The sequence below is a fragment of the Canis aureus genome, chromosome 1, assembly GCF_053574225.1.
Source record: "Canis aureus isolate CA01 chromosome 1, VMU_Caureus_v.1.0, whole genome shotgun sequence".
NCBI classification, from domain to species: domain Eukaryota; kingdom Metazoa; phylum Chordata; class Mammalia; order Carnivora; family Canidae; genus Canis; species Canis aureus.
In genome coordinates, this window is record NC_135611.1 from 34,565,016 (window position 1) to 34,577,526 (window position 12,511).

The 12,511-nt window shown below is 34.2% G+C and overlaps 1 protein-coding gene across 6 annotated transcripts in view; it reads left to right on the forward strand.

The window, feature by feature from the left end:
* ADGRG6 (adhesion G protein-coupled receptor G6) overlaps nucleotides 1-12,511 on the forward strand; it is a 138,033-nt gene that overhangs the window by 87,664 nt on the left and 37,858 nt on the right. For all 6 annotated transcript variants that reach the window (XM_077895299.1, XM_077895290.1, XM_077895315.1 and 3 more), the window contains 6 exons: nucleotides 2,483-2,535; nucleotides 3,701-3,763; nucleotides 7,169-7,311; nucleotides 9,902-10,013; nucleotides 11,096-11,160; nucleotides 11,795-12,005. In XM_077895299.1, coding sequence (XP_077751425.1) covers nucleotides 2,483-2,535; nucleotides 3,701-3,763; nucleotides 7,169-7,311; nucleotides 9,902-10,013; nucleotides 11,096-11,160; nucleotides 11,795-12,005 — 647 coding nt within the window. The remainder of the gene's footprint in view (nucleotides 1-2,482; nucleotides 2,536-3,700; nucleotides 3,764-7,168; nucleotides 7,312-9,901; nucleotides 10,014-11,095; nucleotides 11,161-11,794; nucleotides 12,006-12,511) is intronic.

The window sequence follows — 12,511 nt, forward strand, 5'->3', positions numbered from 1 at the left end:
TCCTAAAAAGGGAGATGCATTTGAATCAAGGACAAGCCTAATAGACTATTAATGTCGAAAAGTACCACACAAACAGAAATATGTTTTCATAAGTCTCTTTATTTACAATTATATCCCTACATTTTCAGCAGAGTTTTAAAAAATAGATTATATATTTTTATTTAATTGTTTGAGTATTTGGTTCATAAACCAAAAAGCATAATAAAATATATCGTGAAAATATTTTACCCATCTTTGTAGCTCATCTCCTTGGAGACCAACCCATCTGCTTAGAAATCACTGTTAAGTTTTTCTTGTTTGTTTTTTCCCCTTGAATTTCTTTGTTCATATAAAGGAAAACAAGACAATAGATTCTTATTTTTCCTCCTTTTTACACTAAAAACATATTTTGCATACCATTCTACATTGTACTTATTTTTGTTATTACCAGAGACCTTCCTTTTTGTTTTTGTTTTTGTTTTTCTTTTTTTAACACTGTGATATATTCCATTATGCGGCTATCTAGTCATTAATTTAGCAAGTCTTCTGTTGATGGAGATTTCTGATATACTAATTTATTTAATCGGTATTCTATTAATGAAATTTTTTTAATTTCCAGTTAAAACAAAAAAATTCAGCATTTTATTTTCTTGTCCTTACGGATACCACCTATGTTTTTTTTCTTGTTTCCATAACAAAAAATTTATTTTCCATAGGTTTCTATTTCTTTCAATTTTATTTTCTGTCTGCAGCATACTGTGGGACTTTGTACTGCTTTTTATATATAACACTATATTACAATTCAGACATTGTGAATAAAGTCACTCAAGTATACATTTTGAGAAAGATGGGTTTCTTGTGCAGCAGGTGTCTAGTAAAACATGTCCTTGGTAGCAAAACAAAGTTAAATCCTACATTGAGAGGTAATGGTGACTATTTATCTACCTACCTACCTACCCATCTTTGAAGAATAACTTGATATGACAATACAGTCTTATTTTGAAGGGTCTATAGTAAGAAAAGTCTTACTTTGAATACACGTTAAAAATAAATTGACCACAGGAAATTAAGAGTATGTAAATAACAATTCTATTATAAAATTGAGTGGAGGAGTGATCTTCTCTAATAAAAGTCAATGAAAAATGCTGCTGTTGACTTTTTGGACTGATGCATTAGAGTCAGTAAGTAATTCAAACACTGGGAGGTATGTTTCATTTCCAAATGGAGAGCAGCTTTATAGAAAGAGCATATTCTTCATCCCATTTTCTTTCAAGCGTTCTTCTTTTTGTTTAGTTTAAAGCCAGAATGATTTCAAAAGATAAAATTCTTTATATTCATTCTCAAATAAGCCACTGCTAATGTTATTCTGGAAGATTAACATTCACTGGAGTCTATGCCGTAGGCAGTGTATAATTTTACATTTATCTTTATTACATGCATAGTTTTCAGCATAACTTCATTCTCATTTGAAGCTAAACTTTACTGGACCCTTTTCATTTAAGATGCAAGATACCAAAGCAGATGCTTGATTATAGAGAAAGCATAATTGGTGTCCCTGATTCATATTATTGCTGTTTACAATTTTAAAATAATTTAATACTTTTTGCCAGCACTTTATAGATTTCACATTCAATTTTAGGAATGTTTGCAAGGAAGGCTAATTGTGTGTATGAAATAAGTCCTAAAACACCCTTCAGATCATATAGAAATAGGAAGATTTCATATCAGTAACGAAATCCCATTTGTAATTGTATTGACAAGGCATCATGGGAAGGTGGTTATTTATATCAAGAGGAATCCATAATCCATTGCTTCTTTAAAATGTCTGGCACTAAGACCCATAATTCTGTTAAATAGCCACATAATAATTAACATAATTCCCAATAACGTTAACTCATTTTGTTTTTTTTTTAAAGGTTTGTATTGTTAATTTGTAATTTTCCTAACCAATATCCTTATGAGATGATGCTTACTAGAAAAACATGTGTATTGTACCACAGTGTTTGTTGAATGAAAAATATGGAATGTGTTTATTGTGCTAATCCTCCTATGTACCCTCTTACAGCTGTGTAGCCCTCAGTATTATGGCTAAGTCAAAGAACCACAATGGAGGGACCCATTATAATATGGGCTAGAGGGGAAAATATAGTGTTTCCAGACAAACAGTCTTGGGTTCCAGTCTGGGATCGGCTACGGCTTAGTTGGGGACATTGGGCAAGCTATTTCCTTCTCCATGAAGCTCAATTTCTTCATATATCAGGGTGGGGGAGCAGATAATACCTATCTCATTAGTTGTTCTGAGATTGAAGAAACGACCTTTGTGAAGTTCTTGGCATATAATGATGCAGTGACTGTTATCTTTACCTTTCTTTCACTCCTCTGGCTCTCTGGGATTTTCCCAGGGTCTTATTCCAATAACAACTTACGGGAGGGAAAAAAACTAGATTCAGATATTTTTTGGAAAGTATTATCAAAACTCACCCTTTTCCATTGTATTTTTCAGCTCAATTCAACCTTCCAAAACTGGAACTACACTGTTTATGTGGTTAATATCAGGTAAATGACAGAGTGAATGACTTGAAAAGTAAAAAGTAGTGTCTCATTTAATGCTACTCTTCATCTCTGTGATTATACCCCACATACCTGATACAAATACACACATACACAATATTCATAGTCTTTCTAAAACAACTCTATGTCATTTCTCTGCACAAAAATCTTCAATGCTCAGCAATTGGTTTTAATTTTTTTTATCATGGATCCCAATCTTTAAAAAATATTAGTGTATATTCCCAAAATATATTTGTGATTTTAAATAAATTTGTGTATGTATATTACTTAACCAGTATAGGTTATAAATATATCACAAATTAAAAGAAGACAATCATATATATATAGAAGTTCTGTTAGTTTCATCTCATGCCCCAGTGAACCATCGATATAGCACCCCAGTTTGGAGACTGTTTTTCTACAAAATAAGACATCTATAATCTGCAACCTAGCTTTTCAAAAATATCTTTAACTATTCCATTTGAATATTTTAACTGCCTAGCCAATAGTATATCATCCACATACCCTCCTCTGTGCCTTGTTTTCACAGTTTTAAATTAGTTTTTAAAAGTGTATTTCATTAACCCTAAACATATATCCTGTGGACCCAAGAGATGTTATGAGTTAACACAGAAAGAAGAATCACAGGTTGAATTTGCTCAAGAAGTACATTCTTTTTTTTTTTTTTTAAAGATTTATTTATTTATTTATTTATGAGAGAGAGAGAGAGAGAGAGAGAGGCAGAGACACAGGAGGAGGGAGAAGCAGGCTCCATGCCGGGAGCCTGACGCGGGACTCAATCCCAGGACTCCAGGATCACGCCCCGAGCCAAAGGCAGGCACCAAACCGCTGAGCCACCCAGGGATCCCCCCAAGAAGTACATTCTTAAACTGAAACAGATTTCCATATATCTGAATATCTCAGATTATTTAGTATAACAAACATGGATTGTGAATCTTGAAAAGAAAGGAAGGGTGCACAGCTACCAAGCTTATTTGACAATGGAGTCATTTGGTTTTGAGCATATAAAAAGAACTGGAACCTCAGGACACACATTTGGAAATACTGGTTTAGGATGTTCACTTTGCCTCTTTCTTTTACCTCCTTAAATTTTGTTGTTGATGATGTGGCAGATGAGGTTGATAATGAATACACATATCTGTATTTGTAGTTTTCATCTGAGCATGGGAGAAGACAAGATTAAAGTCAAGAGAAGCATTGTGAATGATCAAAGGTAACGCTGACAAAGTCTTACAGAAATTGTAACATCCTTTTTCTAGCTCTCTGTTTTGACTGTCTGGTAGAGAAATGAAAATAATGACATAGGAGAGATATATTTTAATTAGGTAGCAGTTTTAAGTTATTTCTATAGCACTAGCACACTAGTTTTTTTTCTTGTAGTTAAAACCATCAAATAGACTGGATGGAGACATTACATATGAAGAAAAATAATTCAGAAGTAGAACATTTTAAATGTATGAGTTCTTATTTTAGTATTTATAGTTTATTTATGATAATCCATTACCTCTTAATTGAAATTTCAAAAAGAGCATTAAAGGGAAAAAAAAGATAGTTATAACTTTAAGTAAGTACTTGTGTATAGAAGCATCTAATAATATGGGTAACAGCTAATTTTCGGAAGTCTATTTTAAAATTGATATCAGGACCATGACTTATGCAGGCAGGTAATTTAACAGATCTATCCACCATATAGAATCAGTTGGCACATAAAGGCCAGCTGTTCAGAATGCTGTATAATTATAATTGTTTAAAAACAATTTAAACTCCCAAATGAAATAAATTTAGTTGTGTTCAGGTCGTCTATCACATTTCCAAAGGAGAGAAAAAAAAAGTTGAATAGTAAATGTTCATGTCAGTCTTGCTTAATTTCAATTGACTGAATAGATTTTACAGATTTACAGCCATGATGATGGAATATACTTCTTTTCAGATGGTATATTCTTACTAGGAGAAAATAAAAATAGAATTTTTTAAATAAATTTATTTTTTATTGGTGTTCAATTTGCCAACATATAGAATAACACCCAGTGCTCATCCCATCAAGTGCCCCCCTCAGTGCCTGTCACCCAGTCATCCCCAACCCCTGCCCATCTCCCCTTCTACCACCCCTAGTTCGTTTCCCAGAGTTAGGACTCCCTCATGTTCTATCTCCCTTTCTGATATTTCCCACTTATTTTTTCTCCTTTCCCCTTTATTCCCTTTCACTATTAAAAATAGAATTTTATATGAGAGTTGGCCAGAGAGTTTTTTCTTTTTTTTTCTTTTTCTGTTTAATAATAGAGAAGCAGATGTGTTTAAGTTATAATTGAAACTTTTCTAATATATATTCAACAGACTGGCTTGGACCATATGATCAGGGAAATTTGTTTTTATCTTCATTATTCCTTGTCCTTTGTGATCTGAAGAATAGAATAATTATTTTAATACTATATTCCTGATGGTGATTGGTCACCTGTCACCTGAAGGCCACCTGGTCACCTGAAGGTGATCTAGCCTTTACTGCTAGATCATATTGATTCTTTGCCACACATTTTGTCTAACAATTGGGGCAGACCTAGTTTGGGGTGTCACCAATGCTATATCCTCCTCAGGAAGTCAATATTGCCCTTTTAGTGCACCTACTGTGACTCTTTTACTACCCAGTAACACTAAAGTCCGCCATCATTAGTAGATGTCAGTACCTCAGAAACTCTTGCTTGAAAAACATTTAAATTCATAGAATCTCAGTTTTCTATCTGTCAAACCAATAAGTAACTTCACAGAAAATTATAGGGAAAGGGAACCAAGGCCATGTATATGGGAAAGTACAGATGTTTAGTTTTTCTTGGTATAAATCTTTGTTTTAAAATTTTTTTAATTGCTTAAAAGCCTGTTTTAAAATTTTTTAATCATTTCAAAATTGTTTTAAAATGTATTCTTAAAATAATGTATTCTTATAATAGTCTTTTTCTCCCTCTCTTTTTTCTAATATCTATGGCTCTGATACTCATTGATGAATCTTTATAGTCGCTCATAGTTTTTCTCTCAAAAACCGTGACTACTAGTTTTACACACAGACTTTTTCTTTCAGTTTGGTTGTAACACTTAACATAGAACATAACCTCAGATAATGCTATCATCTTCTATTGCCTAGACAGATAGGAAACCAAAGCCACAGAAACGGGTTTATTCAAATAAAGGATGATTGATGGTAACAGCTGATGAAACTTTGTGGAACCATAAACTAGTTTCAGTTTTCAGGACAAGAGAGGAAAATACAGAGATAAGACCTGTGAAAATGCGTGGCCATTCTTGAATTGCTGAATTTGGGTATTCAGTATTATCACAATACATTGTACTCATTGTGTTCTCAATATTAAAGAGAAGTAAAAGGTCATGTTCCCAACACTAAGTTCTCAGTAACTGGAGTAGCAAAGCTTATCTTCCAACAATAATTTAATCAAAGGATACTTTCCCTAGGGCATTTACAAAATTGGGAAATTATCACAGCTCACCATTATATTTACATCTATGTCTCACTCAACTGAAAGTATGATTTATATGTGAACCCTGAGTAGATCATTTTTGAGATAGCTTTTCAGACTGAATTATGAGAACAGCTCAACACTTTAAGATTAGCACAGATATTCAGAAGAAAAAAAAATGGGAGCTCTTCTTTAATTTTACCTAATCTTGAATAGCTAGGTTTCATTTTGTCTTTCTTCTTTTAGCACCACAAATATATCAGTAGTCTATTTCATTTTTGTTAATACCTACATAACTTTATAAATAAAATATGCTATGCCTCTCTACTGGCAATACTTATTTCAAAAGCAGTGCTACTACCTTGATTTTGGCAAATTTTGATTTCTACTCTTGAGTATAGCTATGATTACAGTGAAATAGAAAATTATATTATTTCAAAATGTAGAATGAAAAAAAATTTTTTTAGAATGAAAAACTTTGATGGGGCTTTTAGGGTACATCTCTGCTTCTCATAGAAATATTTTCTTTTTAAAGACATTCAGGGGCAGCCAGTCTGTAAACTTCTGTAATATCCCCTTCAATCACCATGTATATTTTAAGTATTTATTTTGTACCTTTTCACCATACAGCATACTTGCAAATGCTTCCTGGTGATAGAAAATCATTATCACAATTCTGGAGATATTTGTAACACATTTGTAGACAATAAGACCCTTAATAATTTTAAAGTCAAATGATTAGTTTAGTCAGATTTGTTGGAATTTAATTTTTCTAAAAAAATTTTTTTTTGGCTACAAAAAAACAATGAGGAATTAACTATTAAAGTATGGCCCTTTCTTGCCTATATACTATATATAAGTATTACTTAACATATTCCTTAAAAGATATGAGGTGATATGATATGATATGATAGAATTATACATGTGATATCCTGTATAAGCTATTCATACTGAGATATTTTTAACATTACAATTTGTGCAGTGACAGGAGTCTTTGAGTGCCTTGGCCTATTACTCCACTCTCAATGTTTCATGGTCGGTCGTCCCTCTTACTACCATATCCAAGTGTTCTGTTTTTCCACCAAAAAAAAAAAAAAAAAAAATCAACCACCCAGTCAGCAGTTCTAACAATTATATCTGAAATGCTTTTCTAGGTTGGTGATTTGGGCCCTTCTAGTTTACAATGCTACCAACAATCCCAATTTAGAAGGAAAAGACATTCAACAGAAGCTCTTAAAAAATAATGAATCCCTGGATGAGGGCCTGAGGCTGTATGCAGTGAGTGTGAAACAACTGGGTAAGTGCATTCAATTTTTTATATGTATTTAATATAACCATTCAGGTTTAATTGAAGCAGCAACAACAGTATTTTTCCTCTTTGTATTGTTTGCTTATTTAAGACTATTTTTTTCTGATGATGAAATTCATCATATTGGTGGCATAGTAACAAAGGGGTGACGTGGGTAATATAAAAGATATCAACACCTATGAATCTAAGGGAATCAAAGAGGCAGAAGAGAATTTATACTTGATTTTGGGGACATATTCTAGAAATACTAAGAATTTGAGCAAAGTGCCAGGAGTCTTAACCAGAATTAGCTTCAAGTTCAGAAATGAAGAGTGGATATATGTATGTATGGGAACTCTAATGAGGTAAATCTTAGAAAAGGCAATTTCTTATTAGAAAACATCTCCTTCTCTTATGTTTTCTATCTTTATTAATGATATCAGTGTCTTCAGAGGAATAGGCCAGAATTCTGGGAATTATCCAGGATTGAGAGTTAGTTCTTACGTAGACACCATTCATATCCTGAACTCCATCCACACACATGATACTGCTTGTACCACCTCAGACTATGCTGTGTTCCTTTATGCTTCTCTGTCTTGCCCACACTGTTCTTCTGGACTTTCACCATTCACCTGCTTATCAAATCATTGTTTTAAAGATAGCCCAAAGTCATCTTTTCTGTGATGTGTTCTATGACATCATCATGTATCAATAGGAATCATTGCCTTGGAGCCTCTACTTCATGCTGTCCTGATACCTAGAGCACTGGACAAATTAGAAGACCATAGTATTAGACTGGACTTTCTTATGGATATTATCTTTAAATAGAAATCTTCTCTGACTTGAGAACACCTGTTAGTTTCTTTTAACACCCTCGCTTCCTACCTTCCCTAGCATCCAGCACATTCCCTAGCACTTAAATACTTGAAAAAATAAGTGAATGAGATTTGATGGAAATATTTTGGAAAAGTTAATGATCACAAATATGGACAACAAAAAGTGAAGTTATTCTAATGTTACATGATTATAACTATTGATTAAGCATATTAATAGAGATCAAGAGAAAACTTTGACATTTTCCTTATGCACACTCAGGAGGCTAATGTGAGAGAAGCAAGTATTCCTCAGTCTCTAAGAGGCTGATTCCAACTGAAGCCAGAATCCTGATGTAATAAAGAAGCAGGCATCCCTGCTTCTATGAGAAACTACCCATATGTAATGTGTCCACCACATACACAACTACAGAGAACTCATAGAGGTGGCGAAATACGAATCATTGCTGTCTTCACTATCATGAACAGTTTCTGAGCCTCTGTGAGAAAGTGCTTGCTTATTAACAAATGGCATTTCTTTTTTTTTTAAATAAAGATTTTATTTATTTACCCACAAGAGACACAGAGAGACAGAGAGAGAGAGGCAGAGGGAGAAGTAGGCTCCATGCAGGGAGCCTGACATAGGACTCGATCCCAGGTCTCCAGGATCACCCCGCGGGCTGAAGGCAGCACTAAACCTCTGAGCCACCCGGGCTGCCCAACAAATGGCATTTCTTGAGGCTTGGGAGAGTCTACATGCTTCCTGTCACAAAAAATGTCTCCGCGAGGAGGTAGCTTGACGAATGGTAGGTTAGATGTAACAGGGAAGCTTTGTGAGGGCCGGCTGGACTCATCTCTGTCCTAGGAGCCTGCAGAATCCCAGAAAACTCTCTTGCAGACCTAAACATATAATTTATGCTACTTAATTTAGGTTCTGTAATTTATTGTTTTTCTGCAGGTATGCCTATGAGGAAAAGTTTATAGCAATTGAAAATATTAAGGCCAAATCCTGATAATGTTAAGACTCAGAATGTAGTTGGGAAAGTTCTTTAAATGTTCAACTGGTGACTGTAATACCAGTTCCCAATAGTCTGCTATAACTTGCTATTCCTCAGTCCAGGAATAATACAATTTTGTTGTCATTAATATATTGCTTTTATTTGGATATTTTTAAAATTGTGGAATCTGAGTTATTTATGTCATGACACTTGCCCAGAAAGTTTTCCAACAACAGATGGGATGATATGAGGGTGAAGGCATGTGTGAGAGACATGTGATGCTGGTTCATGGGTCTCCTTTTGCCATTCCCCCAGCAAACTTCCAGGCAGAAGATGCTTTCAGAACAGGTGGAAATTTTTCCATAAAATATGCTTGCAACTCAATGACAACAGGATTGATGTATTATAGGCTTTCCTTTTTGGAAAAAGATCATATTACATTTTGAATTTTTCAAGATCATCATTGTATGTAGTGTTTATTTTTTGAATAAACCTTTATTTTACTAATTTTAGCTACTAATGATTTATGTTAGAATAATGATATATGTTTCATGATGATACTCCCATAAGTATGACTTTGATTTGGATAATTTTTATATCCGAAATGTACTTAAATGCTTATTTTTCCTAATTTCTAAATGTTTACCAATTCTGAACATAAAACAACTAGTATCTTAGTATTACATGAAATAAATACCTGAGTACCAACATTGTCATTTTGCTCCCTCTTTCACTTCTAACTTCAAAGAATAGATTAACATTTCCATGTCGGTTCTTACTTCCACATAGGTTTATGTCCTGCTGATGAGGATCCCAAAGGCTATCATTGGCCACTCATCCCACCTTCTGTATACAACCTTCCCTGTCCAGGAAAGCAGGGCTTTTATGCTTCACGGACATGGTAATGCTTTTAATTGAATCTTGCCAGTAAAGCTCCACATTATCTACCTTCCTGGGTTACACAGGCTGCACAGTAGTTCCCACCAATTGTATATTGATTGGAAAGTCTGTGAATACTTAAATCATAGACTTCATGGAGGGTAAAAGATAAGGCAGGTAGGGTACCAAGAAAACCCTTTTCACTCCAAGCACCATGCTATTTTAGCCTTCAACAAAGAAAGAGGAAGAAGTCTGGAAACCACAGGGTGGGTCTAGAGCAGAGCACTTTGTATAAGGATGAACGAACTAACTTACAGCTTTGTAACATGCATCGGAAATTCCAAAACTTTTGAACAATTTGGAGTGGTTATTGTTGGAATGAGAAGAGGCAGAAAAAGAGGGAATAAATACAGAATCCATGTTAGGGCAGACTGCTAATGGAGACTGTCAGGGTGTAGATTTTCCATGTGTTTACCTCAGAGACAGGTTGATTGCAGAGGATTCACTGATTAGCAAGTGAGACCCAGCTCTTCACTCTCTACCTCACCCCCTGTTAGAGTTTTCTCATGGGGGTGGTGAGATCAGAAATGGAAACTGCCAGAACTTTGCACATTCTGCTGTGTTTGACATATGGTAGGGAGTAAAGAGGGGAGAGTTACTGATCGTAGTTTGAAACAAGGCTCTACCTCTTCCTAGCTGTGAGACTTTGGAATATTCTTTGATTTCTCGAAGTCTTTTTTCCTCACCTTTGAAGTGTGTATTGTGATCTGCTTTACAGTTATATGAGATTAAAATCAGATTTTATCAAAGTTCTTAAAGAGGTATTTGATCCATGTTACTGAACACTTTAACCTTAGTAACCTGATGTATCCTAGCTTAGAACACATGCTATTGCTGGTATAATATTATGTTTCTAGGATGCATGGCACCTGATTTTTTTCCTATAAGAATTCTTAGTGGGAGTTTTATTTCAATATATTACAATTTTATTTTCAAAAGAAATTTACCTAGATATCAAGGCAAATTCTCAAACATATTAACTAATTTTGTCAGTTATACTGTCATTTATGCCAAATATTTGAAATACCTTGTTTTGTTCTGTAGTTATCGTGACCCTGCCAACACATCTTTGGCCTACTGGGGGCCTCCTGATATCTCCAACTGTTCAAGTAAGTGAGCGAGCAATTTTTCTTCAGTTCTCACAGGCAAAGTGAAATGACTTCATAGTTTTCATCCTCTTGAGATATATTCTTCTGCCATACGATAGCCATTGTAATATTAAAAGCTAAGCAAGTGATTGTTTTACGTAAGGTAGAAAATTCTTTTAATCCCAATTCTAACTTTCTTGTATATTCTGTTGGAAATTAAAAACAGACAATTTTAGAGAAGACGTAATATATAAATAAATATGTATAAATTAATATTAATATTATGTTATTTATTCATTTGAGAGAGAGAGAACAGGAGCCAGGAAGAGGGGCAGAGGAAGAAGCAGATACCCCCTGCTAAGCAGGGAGCCAGCCATGGGGCTCGATCCTAGAACCCAGGGATCATGACCTGAGCCGAAGGCAAATGCTTAACCGACTGAGTCACCCAGGCGCCCCTAGTTGTGTATTATTTTTAAAAAGCAGATATACACTTATTTTTTGTGATTCTGGGGACATTTCTCTTAGAACTATATATGATTATTGGTCACTCCAAAGTTGGGACTATGAAGTGGAAATATTATAGTATGTTTTGGATTCCTGAACTATTCAAAATTTTGTGTGTTCTTTTTTTTGTCTTTTTTTTTTTTTTTTTTAGGGGAAGTAAATGAAGTGGCCAACCAGATTTTAAATTTAACTGGTGATGGGCAAACCTTAAATTCAGCCAATATCACCAGCATTGTAGAGCAGGTGAAAAGGATTGTGAATAAAGAAGAAAATATTGATATAATGCTTGGTTCAACTTTAATGACTATATTTTCCAATATCTTAACCAGTCCGGACAGTGACTTGCTTGAGTCTTCTTCTGAGTGAGTATTTTTTTTTCTTCTGGGGAGTAAAATTTATTTGGATACATGTTATGTAATTTCTATTATCTGAACGCATGGTGGGCAGCTTTCATCATTTAAATATCCAGAAGATCTCTGAATATTTCCCAATATCATTCACAAAGTGAACTTCAAAGTTGTCTATTTTCTTTCTTGAGAAAAATAATTTACAAAATGATTAGGATTGTCCATCTGGCAAGATACGTAAATAGCCCCAGAAAAACATAATCAGTATGTCATTTCTCATCTGAAAAAATGTTAATTGGAATTAATTCACAAGATAAGCTACTATATATATTAGCATAGGATACTTTGCTGGCAGAGGAGACACTTAGCAAACGTTCAGCTCACATCTTTTAGGCACAACTTTGTCACTGTAAGTTCTGTCCTATGGACTGTGACAAAGATATGCCACAGCTGTGTGATCCTTATACTTCAGGAATGAAAATGTCCAGGGTAGGTGAAATGTACCTGTTTTTACACAATTA